This window comes from Schistosoma haematobium, chromosome 6 (assembly GCF_000699445.3).
Source record: "Schistosoma haematobium chromosome 6, whole genome shotgun sequence".
Taxonomy (NCBI): domain Eukaryota; kingdom Metazoa; phylum Platyhelminthes; class Trematoda; order Strigeidida; family Schistosomatidae; genus Schistosoma; species Schistosoma haematobium.
In genome coordinates, this window is record NC_067201.1 from 2849408 (window position 1) to 2867630 (window position 18223).

The following is an 18223-nucleotide window of genomic DNA, read 5'->3' on the forward strand; positions in this document are numbered from 1 at the left end:
TGACGCTCCGGATGCACATTGGGTCCCGGAACAACGTCTGGAGGACAGGAAGCATCCGTTTGCTGTGCGTACTCATCTTGGTTGGATGATTATAGGTCCTAGGGGAGTATCAAGGTCTCTACATCAAGTCCAGTTGTGTCATTGTTCCATTAATGATATTTTGCGAGACTTAGAAAGATTATATGATCATGAGTTCGAGGATACAAATAAGTTTTGTAATGGATATCCTGTCGAAGATAAAAAAGCTCTAGAAATAGTTAGCCGTTCGTTTAGATTGGATGGTGGTCATTTCCAAGTTGGTCTACCATGGAAGTATGATAAGCCAAGGCTACCGAATAATTTGGAACTAGCTGAACGCAGACTGGAATGCTTAAGGAGGAGGTTTATGAAAGATAACAGTCTTTTGGAGAAATATCAAGTTGTGATGAATAAACATTTAAGAAAGGGCTACATCATTGAAGCTAGTGAAGAGGGATTTGACTTTGATGCTGTTTGTTGGTATATTCCTCATCATCCTGTTATCAACCCTAAAAAACCTGGAAAATTGAGAATTGTTTTTGATTGTGCGGCTGTCTATCAAGGTTGTTCTCTTGATGACCAGCTTTTGAGAGGACCGAATACTGTAAATAGTTTAATTGGTGTACTTCTACGATTCAGATTAGGTAACGTAGCATTAGCTGCTGATATCGAAGAGATGTTTCTTCAAGTAAAGATTCCGAGACAAGACAGGGAAGCATTTCGTCTATTGTGGTGGGAAGACGGTGATATACGACGAACGGCTAAGGCAAGAGTAGCCCCCTCGAAGGTCCAAACTATACCGCGCTTGGAACTTACGGCAGCAGTTTTGACAGCTCGCATGGGATCCCAGCTGCAGTCAGAATTAGATATTAAGTTTGCAGAGGTTAATTTTTGGACGGATTCTATGATTGTCTTACACTATATTAGAAATGAGAAAAGCCAGTTTAAAACATTCATAGCAAATCGAATTTCGACTATTCACAGTCTTACTAAGGTGGACCAATCGAGATTCGTACCTTCTAAAGAAAACATATCAGACTTTGCATCCAGAGGGGCCAAGTTTGGCATTGATGATGTCAAGGTATGGGAGGAGGGTCCACGTTTTCTCAAGAAGCCGAAGGAGTGTTGGCCTGCCGCTGATGTACAAGGTCCTGACCCTCATCTATTGGAAATAAAGAAGGCAATGTCGGCGCATGTAATGGCTGAAAAATCCACTGTTGATCAACTTATTAATTATTATTCAGATTGGACTAGATTACTTAAGGCTGCTGCGTGGTTAATCCGATTTAAGCGATATTTACTGGTAATGCGTTCTGGTAGAACTGATCTGTCTCAACAGGTGGGTATGCTTAGATTTGATGAGTTAAATTTCGCTTGTTTAGATTTAATTCTATATGTCCAACGCATAGTATTTCGGAAAGAGATTGAAATGTTATCGTCTGATACCATTAGCAAGGTGAAGATAACGAATTCACCGTTACGAACTTTAAATCCAATGATGATTGGAAGATGGGCTTTATGTTCTGCGGACTCAAATAGTTGTTTGTGTGTGAATATGCAATGGTGCCTGAAGCCATGTGTTATGTATATTCATTTTCTAAAAGAACTAGAAGGGTCCAACAATGTTACGATTTGGAATCAGAATAAAGAGTTCGCGATAAATAAAGGAATTAATGCATCGGTCCTCTATATGTGTTTATATATTCATGTTTACGTTAGCGTATATGAGCCTTTATGGAGGATGAAGCATTTTGTTAGATGGTTGATATTGCTGTTGTTTATGTTGGCGCAAATGTTTTGGAAACGTTTGTCTCAGGAATATGTTTCATTATTGCAACTTAGACACAAATGGACTCAACCAGAGATGAACATAGGAGGGAGTAACTTGGTGACGACATGTACTGGGTTTTTAGAGAAAGACAAATGGTTATTAGGTCCGGTAATGAAAGTGATACCTAATAGTGATGGGTTAAGACCGATGGAGTTGCGGACAAGCGTAGGGATCTTGGTAAGAGATATTAGAAAACTGCGTCTAGAAGTTGTAGATATTAGGTAGCTACTTGGATCCCTAGGCGTACTGGTGTAAGTCCTAGGGATCACGAGATTGTTGGTATATTGAGTGTCTGTTGTTGATTGTTTGTGATGCGTATACTTGGATTCTTGTTGTCTATTTATTTGCCTGAAAAGAACCAAGGTTCTTTTGGTCGAGAGTGTTACGAGAGAACTGAAGACTTTTGACGGATTAAAACCTTTTATTGTACATTAATAATTTACTGTGCTTTTGGATGTAATTGTTTTACTTAACTTTCGAACTTGTTTGATTATATCATTATTTCGGACTTTTTGGTTTGTCTTTGGTTTGGTATTTTGGTGCTCTCTTTGTCTTTGGTTTGGTATTTGGGAGTTTTGCTCCGGGAACCTACCAAATTGAAGAACGACATTTGGTCGATTATTTGTGAATTACGAATAAATTTGGTATCTAAATTGGAACTTGGTTCTGTTGTTAATTTGGGTTCGTAATTTGCAAGTAGATCGATAGTCCGTACTTCAATAACTGGAACGAGCAATTCTTGGACGTAACAATGGGCATGTTTCCAAATATATCTTCGAACATTATTCACCGACTACTTATTTGACTGGGTTGATATCTTCGAATTATAAAGGCGTTACGGAAGAAAGATTCATCAAACTCCCAATACCCGTGTCCTTTTTAATTCACTTTAGATAGAACATGAAAAAAACCGTACAAAAATCTGTGTAAATTTTTTCGCCAACGGAATCTCTAATTCATAGTACTCACTTGAGGAAGCTGTTGTAACGTCACACCCAGGTGAATCATCTGAGAGAAGGTTCGACAAATAACTTAGTTCTGTCCTTCGTTTTATATAACTAATATAACAAGTATCACTCTTCTACGTGATCATATGTACTTTGCTACAACATGAACATAGACACTTCAAAACAAACAGTCTACTACTTCTGCTAGACAAATTAGAGATTAAAATACACAGAAAATTTTGTAACATATTAGTTAGATCTTGGACGGGTAGTCATCCCGTGACACAAAATATAAGTTTGCGTAGTGCTGTATTGTCTATTGAAATGACCTAGAGAACTGCGGAGATTTTGCTTCCAGTTCACCCATCTGGTAATGTCGGATCCAGATGTTAAAAAGGTATTGACTAAAACTATCTCATCTTCTTTAAAGGCTATTGAAGCACATAGACAGAAAACTGTTATGGCGAACCAACAAATTAGCGTGTTAAATTCTCAAATAGAGTCGCTTAACATAAAGTTCAGGCGGTCACAATTAATTGAGAGTGAATTAGTTACCTTGCCTGAAGATGTAGCTACTTACAAAGCATGTGGGAGAATGTAATTTGCCTAAAAGTATACTATTAAATATGTGAAGGTTCATCAAGAAGACTAGGGAAACTCTAATTGAAGATATAAAGAAGGACAGAGACAAGGTCACTGATTCTATTGAGATTTCTCAGGTAAGATTGCCTTTAATAATTACGTTGCTATAGAAAGCCCGAGACGCAGTAAATAATGAGTTAAGTGAGTCTAAGGAGGCGTTGCGTGAGCTTCTAAGTTCAAAGCAGTCCTAACAGCAACTTTACATAGGAACGAGTTGTGATTGTATAGTTTGAAATATATTCATTCATTGCTTTATAAGTGTTTCAATGCTCATTAACTCATCTTCTAGTCAATATATGTGCCTTCTGCTTGTTATGGTTCGTAGTGATGGAGAACAAAATTGTACAGCTCCTCAGTAAGTGAGAACTGTTTCTAAAGTAATTGCTTTGGGAGCAATCAGCAGTCGTCTGCAGACATATGGTTCCTCTATTTACTGTTCGGCCAGGTTGACTTATTCCAGACGCAATGTTTTTGACCACCGAGTAGCATGATAATAGAGCGGTGTCTAAGTCGTTATGGCATCCGAACCACTCTTGGTCTACATCGATTGGTCAAACGAATAAAACAATCAGCCTTCACATTCTGAGTGCGGTTCAAAACTAAATACATTCATCTGTGCCTGGTAAATCATTCAACAACTGGAGCACATATTTAGTTGCGGATATATGGTAGTCAGTAGATACTTGGTTTCAGTCAACTAAGTACTTGACTAGGAATGACTACTTGCTTTTGGAAATTGGCTCCAAATATGTTGAGTAGAACTTTTAGTCGTTTTAATGCACTGAATGTAAAAAACAGATTATTTTTCATGAATCAAGCTTTGATCATCTTTATGAATAAAAACAAATTTCACATTTGTGACAATTGTATAAACCATCTATAAATATTGAATGTAGACTTCAGAGTCCATTATGGTAATGTAATCTCTGATAAGAAATGTTTATTCGCTTCGTAATATCGGCATTGAACACCGGGTTTCCGTTAGACTGTATTTGGCACAGTAAGTAGCATATTATAATAGCTCGTTCAGACACAATACAATCCACCACCAAATACTTTCAGTTAACCTCTTCTCTGTGTAGAGTGGTGGTTAAATGTAGTTGACAAAAAGCCATTGACCAACGTTTCGTGCTGTTTAGGACCCGGAGATGTATTCACGATTGATCACGGGGCAATGCCTAGTATCAGTTGTGATCGAATTCTATCGAGTAGGTTGGGAACCCGCCAGGGGGCATCAGTCTCCTCAACATTACGGGTACGTATTCCTGACGAGTGCCAAGTAGCACGAAATATAGGTCGAGGGTTTCATGTTGACTGCCTCTTACCATTACCTTATATCTCAACGTAGTGGACTCAGTTTTGAGTCATTTATGCTAGGATCCATATTGCAAATTGATCGATAGGACTCGATCAGAGGAACTAAACAAACACAATCTTCGTCACTACTCAATCGATTTTAAGGCTTCTTTGTATAACTAAGCAACGGCTTTTTATTCCGAATAGCGGAAAGCATCATATTCAATACATAATTGGTCTAATCCCCTGAAAACTACAGATTTATAAGATGTAGGTATATCTTTTCTGATTTGATCAAATAGTCCAAGAAAAAGACTTTTTCAAGACAGTTCGTCAAGTATGTCGACTGCCTAGACTGGCACACGCTCTTTTAGAAGGTAATATCAACATCCCGGCAGCGGACTAGTTCTTGACGTGATTTGAAGAGAAGTCTGGTGATTCCTGTTATATTGTTTGATCTTTAGGTGTGCCTTGATGTTAACCTTTTTATATCTGAAGAGTGTTCTGTTTGCATCATGTAACGTACACATGCATAGTGATATTACGTATCTTGAGACACTATCAAATACAACATGTACGCAACATATCTAATGGTCTTTTGCGCGTCAACGAATACAAACCACTACTAAAGAATGTAGGACTGTCCCTCTTACTGCTGTTTCTACTTCAACCATAACGTGCATGAAATAGAAGAAAGTTGGTATGCATCCGTAGCTATGATGCTTAGGATAGTCTACTTATACACACACATCACCAACATGAACTGCCCTATTACCGTACTACTGTGTGCCTTTCACTTTTCATTCGTTCAGCCTTTTAATAAGCTAATTCTGTAGTGCTTCTTAGCTGTCGAGTCATAAATTGGGGTTCTATCTTAATTCGAATTGTCATCGTTATTTTACCTACGTGAAGTACAAAGATAATCGTCAAAACTCGGATTCCAAATGGTAGGTTATGATCACTTGATTCACCCTAAATATACTTTGGCTTAGGAAACAGATTGGTAACAAGTCCTCATATACAAACTCCAGCTTTATTTACTGAGTTGCATTAAAAATTAAAACGACATTGATCGTAGCTGTTGGTCACACTTACATCACCACAAGCGTTGATAAGAATGATTATTACACAAGCCAACGACAGGTATCACGAAAATCACTCTAAGCAACAATGCAAGCATGTTCGGGATGCGATTCTCTCACTCGAAATGCAAAATGTTGCTTCAGGATTGGGTGGCATCGACACCCGAACTAGTGATAGGGAGTGAAGTAGTTGAGTGTGTCGACCGCTTCACTTATCTTGGAAGTCTCATCAGCTCTTGTGGTTTGTTGTATGACGAAATCTCAGCACGGATACAGAAGGCTCGACTAGCTTTTGCCAACTTGCGTCATATATGGCGTAGGCGAGATAACCGTCTACCAACCAAAGGATGGGTTTACTGCGCAGCAGTTCGTTCCGTCCTACTTTATGGCAGTGAAACATGGCCGGTAAGAGTAGAGGATATCGGTAGGCTACTAGTATTTGATCATAGGTGTCTTCGAAACATTGCTTGTATATCATGGGACCATCGAGTAAGTAACACAGTTGTTAGGAAACGGGTACTAGGTAAGGATGGCAAATTAATTGATGAAGTAGTGAAACTTCATCAGTTGAGATGGCTGGGACACGTGTTACGTATGCCCAACGACCGACTACCTCGACGTGCGGTTCAGTGGTATAGGAGTAGGTTGGAAGAAAGCTAGGGGCGGCCAAACCAAAACATGGAACAAGTTCATGAAGTCACTGACAAGTGGACTGAGTCATGTTGGTAGGTGTAGACTACCTGGTTGGGGACCGCGAGATGATAGCAACCGGTGGTTAGAGACCCTGAATGACATGGCTCAAAATCATTTGCAATGGCGCAGGTGCATCCACTCTTTGTGTTCAAAATTCTAATCTTCTGAATTTGTCATGTCCCTTGTGTTCTCTTTCCAAATTTATTTCACTGGATTATACTCCTTGTATAACATCTTCAAACCCCAATGTTTCTGATTACTGCTTATATTCTTATTACCTCTACCACTACGGGATTTGAACCGACAACTGCATCTCTGTGTTAATGTGGTATGGCAACTCGAACTGATGTACGTACGTACGAAGTTCTGCGTTGTTACTGACTGATCACGAAAACTGTTTCAGCCAATGCAACGAGTCTTAATTTTATGCCATTAAAGATGGTAGTTAGACAGTGGTATGTCAGATAAAACTGACTATAATTGATAGGAAAAACACGATACAAACAATTGACTTAGACAAGATCGGGGAAGGGAATAAATATAGCGAGTTGTCTTTTGTGCAGAAAGAAATAAAATGGAGACAACAATGTACATGTTGATGATTTGATTCATAACTATGGTAGTCTTTATCATCTTCGAATATCGCCAAAATTAAAATTGGATTGTGCCCCAGTACCGGCTTTAATTTCTGCGATTGCATCATCAACTAAGTTCAAACGCTCGCGAAGTTTTCTAAGACGTTGTTCTGCAGCAAAACTTCCTGTATCTGACTCAAATGGTTCAGACCGATCAATAGTTACACCAGGTCCTCTACTACGATGACGACTACGAGCACGTTTAGCACCAAAACTATCTGTAGAGTCAACCATTGTTAAATCAGCTGATGATTTTTCGCAAACACTGACATCTGGTACGTCGTAGTTAACTCTGCGATATTGCTCGCGATCAAGGCGAATAATTTTAGGCAATATATCGACATCTGCATGTGGTGATCGGCTCCTGAAATCGATCATTTCTAAACCATGAGGTGTTCTCGGTCTGATTATCCTCTCCTTAGTTGGCATATTGAACTGACTAACGGCAGTACGCCTACTCTCAGGATTGACAACTCTGTGCAGTTCGTCGACAGACTGATTTGGATAGTGAGCACCAGGCAGACGCAAATCTCGTTCCGGACGTTGCCGTACTGGCATTTCCTCGACGCCTGAAAAATAATATCAGATTATAGGATTATTTTATAGAAGGCAGGTAATGAATGATTATGATAATTAAGACTGGCTGGATAGTTAACATGGATGATATCGTCTAAATACCTTACAGTGAGACGAAAAGCTGGATTAGACAGAATTAAAGTTCTAAATACCACAAAAAAGAAAAGCTAGACAACAGGAAGATTAGAGAGAAAAGAGTGAAATGGTGAATCGTTGAGCTTCAGTATGCTAGTATTCATGATTTAAATAGAATAAGGGTCAAAAGAACGAAACTTGCTTTATTATCCTGTGAATATGGACTGCTCAGAAGTCATATTAATTTCTGCCGTTTATCTTATTACTTTCATCCACCTTCGGTAGGCCCATGACTTACAAAATTTCGAAACAGATGAAATCATCTCGCCCAGTCCCTTCAAACACACCCGTTGTACCACAAGCTAGATTGTTTATCAATAAAAGGACTAATAAACTACGCAATAGTTCAATCTGTATTGGTTTACAGCTGTGAAACAAGACCATTGAAAGTGGAAGACTTGAATGGATTGCAAGTACTTGATCATAGGTATATTCGAACCATCACTACTCATATACGACACAAGTAATCAACTGGGCAATGGTGAAGTTGACTATGTAGCAGTAAGGGCAAATTGACGAGGCCTTATATTACTGAGGTGGTTGGTATATACGTTACGTATGCCATACGACTCCGACGCGACGCGCTATGTTGAACCAGCAAAAATAGTGCGTTGGTGAGAAGTGGAACATGAACATATTATACTGTTGAATAAGTCCATCGAGCTATTGAATGCTGGCCTTGAGGTGTATGTATGACAGTGCAAACTTCGTAGTTAAGAGATTAGTAAGACAATAATGGTGAATTACTTAGTAAACTGGTTGGTTTTGATACAGACCAGAGAGCAATGGACATTCCTGCTAATTCCTACAATGTTATTGCTCTAGGAAACTGACTGACATTAAACACATTACATAAAACAAACTGAATCAAATCTGCTATTCCTCTTGTAATTTCTCATACAGTCCTGGCATCAAAACAAATAGAACAGTGTTGTTGGTTGAGAAAGCTCATATTTTATGATAGCTAAATTTATCATTTCCCAGTCTTATTAAAAAACCATACACAGAGTGAAGCTAGTTAATTTTTTACTACAAATTACTGCATAGTATTTGTAATTAAATTACCTCATTCTCATCAACACATACCAATTAATTGTTTATAGAATATTAGTAAAATAAACTAACCAGAGGGATAGGATCGTTTCATAGGTTGTATAGGTTTCTGAATAAATTGATCTGTCCCACGTGTTCTATGCGTAGAACGTTCATTAAAATCTGATTGCTTAGTATATCGAACGTATTCTAATGGTTCACGAGGATCAATACTGTTTGGTAGCATGTTACGTCCTACATGTCGACGTGTTGTATTCTCATCAATCTCTTTTAGGCTTGTACGTTGCGTATCTTGACGAACACGTTTACGACCACTTGGGCGGACACCCTCTTGGTCATGTTTAATGAGTGGTGCTTGACGACCTGCAGGATTATGTCGAACTGCAGCAGGTCTACCTGAGTCAGAACGAGAACGTCCACTAGATGGTGATCTGGAAGAATTAGAAGAGCTAGAACTGCCAGATGCCTCTGAAGAGGCTGAAAATGATTTTCGCCTATAAGTCGGTCTTCCACGCACAGGTATGCTTTCCAAATCTGTTCGTTTACGTCGACGTGGTCGTCTATTCTTGTTCGCCGCCTCAGCCGCCGCTCTTCGTCGCTCACGTATTTCCAATGCAGCCGCTGCGGCTTCTGCCTGTAAACGAACTTGAGTCTGTGTCATGGGCATGTTAATAATATTAGTGCCAACAGTAGAATGTTGGTTAGTATCAATAGGAGACGTATGACGATGCAATATAGGAACACCAGGAGGTCGAATTTGTCGAGATTGGGGTGGTGGTGATGATGGTTGGGGTGGCAGGCGGTTAGTAGATGTACGAGAAGGTGCAGCATTTGCAAGTGAGCTGATACCTACAGGTGCAGCCTAAAATACAAAAGTACAACAGTGTTTAAAGTTAAATTTCATTCTGGCTTCAACTAACTGATGTTAACCTAACAAAAAACCATGTAGATTGAGCCTAGAAGTAATCAAAGGTTAATAAATAATAAACTTACCGATTGGATGACATGACGAATAAAACTATTAATACTTCTTAATTAGATTTTACCTATAGTTTTCTTTAGAATTTCTATCTATGCACATATGACAACGATTATTGCTTGATTCAGTTAATATTTCACTTTACAACTGTCTTGAATCCATATATCAGCAAGAATGTAGAATAATTCATAGGTTGGAAATAGAATTTGAATTTCACAGGCACAACTAATTTCCTTTGAGATTGTAGATACATTGTACTAATAAGTGGTATCTAACATGAAACTTAGATCAACTAGGGTTTCCATTCCGATTGCTTTTAACCACTACTTAACAATGGAATTATGTTTTATCACATATACAACACAAAAAGCTTAACATTAGATAACAGATCTTCTTTTAGTTACATTCAGTTGTATTTACCTTTTTATATGACCTTATCATATAGAATTAAAAAAAGTTATTATTATTATTAGTAGTAGTATAATTATTATTTATTTATTTTAACACATAAACATTGGTACAATGAGGCACCAAATACATATGCGCCACACAAATCTCATTCGATATGTATGAGGGCTGTGATACTGCCCGGGTGCCCAAACCGAAGCAGGTGGTTTTCTTAGGGGGTCACCCCTCGAGCCTTCGACCTGAAGGTCTGATCCACAAGGCAGTGGAGCAACGTAAGGAGATGCAGTCGCATGGAAGCCGGTGACCAACAATTGGTTCATACGCCATTTGTTCCCGCAGGATACTGGAGCCAGCCCATGCGCACCATTGGTTTGGGATCCGGTTAAAGCGCCGGACATTCGCTTTCCGTCCTCTCATTTTCGTAAACAACACCCTCGCCACGAGAAGGCAGTGAGTAGGACTTCCCTGGCAGAGGCTATATACGCGTGGCCATGTGAGAGCATTTGGAGAGGGAGAGCAGACTTTCCCTACTCTCGGCCGTACCAGGGCATTTAGGGGTGAAATTGAAGAATCCTTTACCACACACTTAAGGCGTCAATAAGAAACATTTGATCAGTGGATAAATTAGATTTTGTAGTTTTTATTGTCACCAAATAATGAAACAGAATAGTTTTAATTCAACTTCTCAAAATGAACAACTGTAGCTTAAGTTAATGAAGCAAGAAATGAGAAAGTGATGAAATTAGATTCTCTATGATGATTAGTTGCTATTTAACTTATCTATCTATTATAATTGTTTAATTTAGTTTATATGTACAAGTGACAAGAACAATAAGCACGTCGATTGTATGAAAGATATCTACATGGAAAAAATTCTTTATGGCAAAAAGTGGTATAAATTTTGCTAATTTATATAATCATTGTAAAACTATCTGAACTTAGTAGCTAAGTGGATAATACAATGGTGTTTGAAATAAATGACACTAGGTTCAACTCCCAGGATGAACATAAACTCTGAGATCCAGGTACATTTAGCTGATGAGCTTCAAATAATACGAAAACTGCATCCTAGAGAGCCCATTGCTAATCTCTGGTTATGTTAAACTTTTCGTTGAAATTTTAATAAAATTACCTTCATTCGTGGCGCCAATGTTAAACGAACACCAGGTCGATTTGGTGGAAGTTCACCAGCACCAACAGCACCACCAGTTGAGACTGACTGAGCAGAATTCACAACGGTGTTTGAAAGAGTATCAGTATTACTGGAACGGTATAATGCTTCAGGTTCAATGTGTTGTTCCATAACAACTGGACAGTTTTGATCATTGATAGTACTGGTTTGACTGTTGGACATATCATTTCTTGCGTTTTCTGGATAACTGACAGATTTTGGAGCCCAATTAGTCAAAGTAGATGGTCTAGTTGCGTCATCTGCAAATGGGCTACGACTTTTCTTTCTGCGTAATGGTGACGCTATTTAACGAAGAAATAAACAGGTATTTTTAAGGCAGGCAGGGTGGTTAAAAAAAGATTGAAACGAAAATATTCGACAAATATTATGTTGGAACAACTAAGGCACAGTTACTTACAACTGTAAAAAAAAAACATTGTTGTTCAACTTCGAAGTATTTTGTTACTAACAGCAAAAAACATCTACATACTCACTCTGTTTTGGGATAATTGTTTACGAAAACAGTACAGGGGCAAATTCAGACATTTCGAGTTTAAACTAGGTTAGTAGCGAACAGTGTGTACATGTTTGAATTAATTCAGAAAACTATGATTATAAAACAGTAGAATATGTTGTTATGCGTGGATCTCGAAGAAACAATTAATGTACGGTGGTCACCGGCTTATACACGAAAGACTTATTCACCGATGCTTCTACATAGAAATGTGCGTTAAGCTATTAATTGAATAGTCTAAGAGGTAACCAGTTTTTACTGACATGTCGTTTATATATTCTGTCTTTAGTAGCAAATTAGAAATGAACACTGGGAATTGTACGCTGTTTGGATTGATTCTTTTAAGTTTTAGCTTAATAATATGTGTAAAACACATCAGCTATTTTGGAAACCACATACATGATCTAACTATCTCTTATCAACTCAACTCTATTTCGTGAATTAATGGAGTGTATTTCTAGTGCCAATAAAAATATTTTTCAAAAATGGAAATGACCGCCCCACTTTTCCCCAATAATATCAGTTTATGAAAGGATATTGTTATCCAATTTCGAACAAAAATAGCTGGAATAAGAGAAGAACCATGTGAAAAGGCAGTTCTATTGATGCATAGATTTTAAAAAAATTCAATTCGACTATAATATTCTGTATCTCATGTTTGGTGAAAAATAATTTGTGGAGGCTAATGTCCTCAATATCTGACTCCAATAAATAATATCCCGTTAACTGAGTATTTTAGGTAGGCTTAATCTCCTAGTTGAATTGCGAATTTACTCGAGATTATTGAGAAGCCTGAACACCAGTTATAGAGATAGTTTATTGTTAATGATTAATAAAGATCCACAAGCGTACGGTGAGCAAGCACACGATGAAACAGAGTGAGTGAGTGAGTGTTTAAAATTCATATATATTTTTGAGAGTTAATCGGGTGTGGATAAATTATCGATTATCTGCACATTGAAACCAATAGGAAGATAGCTTAAGAGTTAATGTACAGACATGCATTCGATCATACACACCGAAATTAACATCGTGAATTGAGTCTGAGTTACAATGAATAGACAGATGATACAGTGGCCAAATGGGCTTGTCACGTAAGCTCCCATCCAGAACATTGATGTTTTTATGTACCAAAAAAAATTGGATTAACATCTATGTTCGACAAAGAGATAAAGAACGGAACTGTTTTTAAAATGAAAGTACAACTCAATATGATGAGTAAGTGTTAAATTGTAATAACAGCTTGTGTGTTGAAACGTTTCATATCATGTATATACAAGTGTATATTTAACATTAATGAATTGTATCAAGTTAAAATTTAAGCATAATGATGATCCGTGGGGCCAATAAAAAAAATTGTAATCAAAATAAAGTAGGATTTTTATGTGTTATACGAGTAGTCTCAGGATTTGGTCTAGATAAATATAGTGGTTGCTACATACCTATCTGGCCAATGCACTCTTCTTCCTGATCTTGTTGTAGTTTGTGCTGCTGCTGAATTTTGATTTGAAGTGTTGCTTGTTGCAGGTAGTTTGAATGGTGCTTGCTCTGCTGCAAGTTTAGACGGTTTTACAGTTGTCTGTTTTTTCTCAAAAATATTTCGTCTCATACCGAAAGGTACAAAAGGGCGAGTTTTACCTGTTGAGGTATCACAAGTTAAGGTGTCCTTGTTGTTTATGGGGATGTTTTGGAATAATAATTTCGTTTCCTTAGACTGCAAAAGCTTTTGTAGCTCCGTATCGAGCTTTTGATGCTTTGCCATTTCTTGATAGTCTATATCAGGAATCGAGAAGGTATTGATATTTAATCTCGATAGTGCATCTGCTGCCTCATTTGCATTGCCTTTAATATAGCGTATATCAGCTGCAAATTGTGAAATGAATTCTAGTTGACGAATTTCGCGCGGACTATATTTATCATGATTGTGCATCAAGGACTTAGTTAGAGGTTTGTGATCAGTATATATCGTGAAAGAATTGCCTTCTAACATGTAGCGAAAGTGTTTGATGGCTAAGTAGATAGCCAACAGTTCTCTACCGAATGTGCTATATTTTGTTTGCGTTGCGTTTAGCTTTTTTGAGAAAAATGCAAGGGGTTGCCATTGTTCATTGACACGTTGCTGAAGTACAGCACCTACTGCTACGTTAGAAGCGTCGGTCATTACTGCTAAAGGTGCATCAACCTTTCGTTGTGCGAGTAATGCCTCTGTGCTTAAAGCGCTTTTCAACTGATCAAATGCTTGAATTGCTTGCGGTGTCATTGCTAATGATTTAGCTCGTCCCCTCAATAAATCAGTTAGTGGTTTTGCTAAGTCTGCACATTTAGGGATAAAACGTCTGTAAAAGTTGATCATCCCAAGCAAACGTCGTAGTTTCTTGAATGAATCAGGCAAAGGATAATTTTTGATAGCTTGTGTTTCCTCAGGAACTGGTTTAATGCCTTGCTTATCAAGTACGTGACCTAAAAAGGTGAGGGATTGTTTTCCGAACTCACATTTGTCAGGATTGACTGCTAACCCATACTCATTTAGCTTCTCAAAAAGCATCTTCAGATGAGTTAGATGTTCATTTTCATCTTTGCTTGCTATAAGTAGGTCATCTATGTAAGCATACACAAACGGTAAGCCCCGTACCACTTGGTCAATAAAACGCTGGAAACTTTGTGCAGCATTCCTTAATCCGAAAGGCATGCGGACGAATTCGTATAGTCCAAAGGGGGTAGTAATGGCTGTTTTAGGAACATCGTCCGGATGAATTGGAATGTGATGGTAAGCACGGACGAGATCAATTTTTGAAAAAATCGACACGTCAGATAGGCTATGAGTGAAGTCATGCAAATGTGGGAGAGGATATCTATCTGGTATGGTCCGGCTGTTGAGAGCTCTATAGTCACCGCACGGTCTAACTTCGGAAGTTTTTCTTAGGTACTATATGGAGCGGTGATGCCCACGGACTATCGGAGGGGCGTATGATGCCCAACTCAATCATTTTGTTGAATTCGTTCTTTGCGATAGCCAGACGAGAGGGATCAAGGCGTCTTGGACGTGCGAACACTGGTGGACCCTCTGTCTTTATGTAATGTACGACGGTATGCGTCGGTTTGTCGTGTTTGAAACTCGGTCGTAATAAGTCTGGAAACTGATTAAGTAAATTGACGTATTTGTCGTCCTCGTGATGAGGTTTAACTAATAAATGTATGGAAGTCTCATTTGATATAGTTCCTCTAATTTCCTTACTCTGTTCGGCAAGGACAAGTTTCCTATTTCTGACGTCTACCAGTATTTTGTAGAATTGCAGAAAATCAATGCCGATTATAGGAACGAGGACGTCCGCTATGATGAAACTCCATGAAAAATTAGATTTAGGACCGAAATTTAATTGTAACCGCCTTTTGCCGTACGTCTTGATGTCAGACCTGTTTGCAGCTTGTAGTTTTAGTTTGGGGACAGGTGTGTTTTTCTCGAGTGCAGTGGGTGGTATTACACTAACTTCTGCCCCAGTATCGACTAAAAACTGTGTGCCGGTTCTTTTGTCTGTAACATATAATAGACGACTGTCTTGAAAGTTGTGGTCAGTGAGTGCAGTCGTCACTAACCTGCGGTCTTGACGTTCCTTTTTCTGTGTGCTTGCAAAGTTACAAGGCGGAGTACATTTTCTAGCTTGTTTGCCATATGTTCTATGGTACCAACAAATGTATCTAGTAGTGCTTGGACTACGTCGTCTACGGCTTGTGGATGTTCCTCTACGCTTACTGTGGGAGGCATTCAATAATTGGATCTGAGTTATCTGTTTGGTAAGGGTATCAACTGATCGTCGTAACTCGGTGATCTCGTCAGCTGAGCTTGATTGGATTTGAGATACAAGGTGAGTCTTGGACCGTTCGTAAATTCTGTCGGCTATGTCTGCTAGCCTATCAAAATCGACGTCTTCGTCTCCAATTGCAAGTATCTGTTGAATGTTTTGAGGGAGACGTCTGAGCCACAATTGATATAGTAGACGTTTGTCTACTGTACGATTTCCTAATAAGTTTGTCATGTGGCGTTTTAACTGTGATGGTGTATTGTCACCTAGCTCCACGTTGGCTAAAAGTTGATCAATTGTCTGTTGGTCGGTGAGAGATGTGACACGAATGACCTCTCTTTTTAGACAATCGAATGGTGAGTCAGGATCCGGCTTAAAAATGACATCAGGCACTTGTTCAATGACGTCGTCCGGCAGCAGTGAGTTTGCGTAACTAAATTTCGTACTCTGATTTGTGATTTTGTTTGCAACAAAAAAGCTTTCTAAGCGAGCAAACCAGAGTTCAGCTTTTCGTGGATTAAAAATAGGTAAAGGTACAGAAATGGCACCCACGGAAATAGATTTAGATGAAAGGCTTAACGAACTATCAACTGACATGGTACGAAGGAGCAATAATAATAATAATAATAATAAACTGAGGTTTGAAATATACAATATTGAGGAAAGCAAAAATAACAACAAAAAATATATAAGACTCACCGAAAAGAAAAATTGTCACTTTGGGTATATAAATGAGAATATACAGTAATAATTCCAAAGGAACAATGTTATGGATGGATTTATTATGACTGTCAATGAATTGTTAATAATTGTAATAATAATTCCAATATGAAGTTGTTTATGATACGTTTGAGAATGCAGCAGACTTTGGAGGAAAATGGTGCACGTTCTAAAGGCGGGTCACCAATATGTGGAGGCTAATGTCCTCAATATCTGACTCCAATAAATAATATCCCGTTAACTGAGTATTTTAGGTAGGCTTAATCTCCTAGTAGAATTGCGAATTTACTCGAGATTATTGAGAAGCCTGAACACCAGTTATAGAGATAGTTTATTGTTAATGATTAATAAAGATCCACAAGCGTACGGTGAGCAAGCACACGATGAAACAGAGTGAGTGAGTGAGTGAGTGAGTGAGTGAGTGAGTGAGTGAGTGAGTGAGTGAGTGAGTGAGTGAGTGAGTGAGTGAGTGAGTGAGTGAGTGAGTGAGTGAGTGAGTGAGTGAGTGAGTATGTGTGTGTTTAAAATTCATATATATTTTTGAGAGTTAATCGGGTGTGGATAAATTATCGATTATCTGCACATTGAAACCAATAGGAAGATAGCTTAAGAGTTAATGTACAGACATGCATTCGATCATACACACCGAAATTAACATCGTGAATTGAGTCTGAGTTACAATGAATAGACAGATGATACAGTGGCCAAATGGGCTTGCCACAAATTAAACCAAGGAATTAGAACGAATCCTGAAGACAATCATAACCAAATTAGCCGGTGGTTCATTCATCAGGGATACATGTGTAGTGACTCACATTTATCACGAGAACACGACTGGTTTAATAAAAACGCTTATTATTATAACCAAGTGTACCAGTGACTGTTTTAATGTGCTTTTGTTTGACTGTGCTAATGACAGCTATTTTGTGCTTCCATTCTTATACTTACACTTCGGCTGTAACTTCGCGCGAATTCGGTTACCTTCTGTAACCAAGGTTGTATCCTGGCTCGATCTCGGTATCCTCTCGATGCCACGAGATCGCCAGCAAATAAACCTCGACTTGGTCCAATAACTGCCTTTTGGTATTTGGCTTCTCGGAGATTTTATAGATCTATTTGGTTACGTTCAACCTACGCCTTCTGATCTATTTGGCACGTGTTTCTTGGTAGCGGTGTTCATAGTTAATCACAACTCGACACCACGCTACACATGCATGTGATATCCTTAGTAAGCAAACTAATTAACTGAATAACTGGGAGGAGACAATAGACAGTGTTCCAACACACTAAACTGAAGCAACTGTAATTGTATTTGGATTTTATCTACTAACAGTATATGTACCCTTCACTAGATGTTCGGATACAGTCGCATAAAATTCAAGAAAACTGTTGTTCCGTACACTGGTACTGAGAGTCCAATTAACTAGTTGTATCGCTAACCTTACAAAAGTCAAGGCCTTTACAGTTCGCCATAAGCTCTGAGTCGACTAGTAGTGTTCGAGTAAAGATCCTTCACAAGGTTTATGTACTTCTGAGGCTAGTATTTTAGATACTATATTAGTTGAACTAATCCCTCTATGGTTGTCACAGGATGATATGCAATCTTTCTTTTATATATTACCACCTCTGAATTAACTAATTTTATGAATCCGGTTTTTATCTTGTTGTGTTAATGGACCAGGCACATATATGCATCGGTCCAAGTTGCCATACCTATATATAT

The 18223-nt window shown here is 38.4% G+C and overlaps 1 protein-coding gene across 2 annotated transcripts in view; it reads right to left on the minus strand.

Annotated features, from left to right (window-relative positions):
• Nucleotides 1-1912: 1912 nt before the first annotated feature.
• The window catches only part of MS3_00008314 (uncharacterized protein), a 32120-nt gene continuing 15809 nt past the window's right edge, over nt 1913-18223 (minus strand). Inside the window, exons 11-14 of one of the 2 annotated variants that reach the window (XM_051216680.1) lie at nt 11428-11768; nt 8981-9770; nt 7102-7713; nt 1913-2736 (exon numbers count right to left, since the gene is read on the minus strand). In XM_051216680.1, coding sequence (XP_051065272.1) covers nt 7139-7713; nt 8981-9770; nt 11428-11768 — 1706 coding nt within the window. In that variant the 3' untranslated portion in view covers nt 1913-2736; nt 7102-7138. Of the gene's footprint in view, nt 2737-6508; nt 9771-11427; nt 16808-18223 lie in introns of those variants that run through there. The other variant, XM_051216681.1, reaches the window with a different exon arrangement.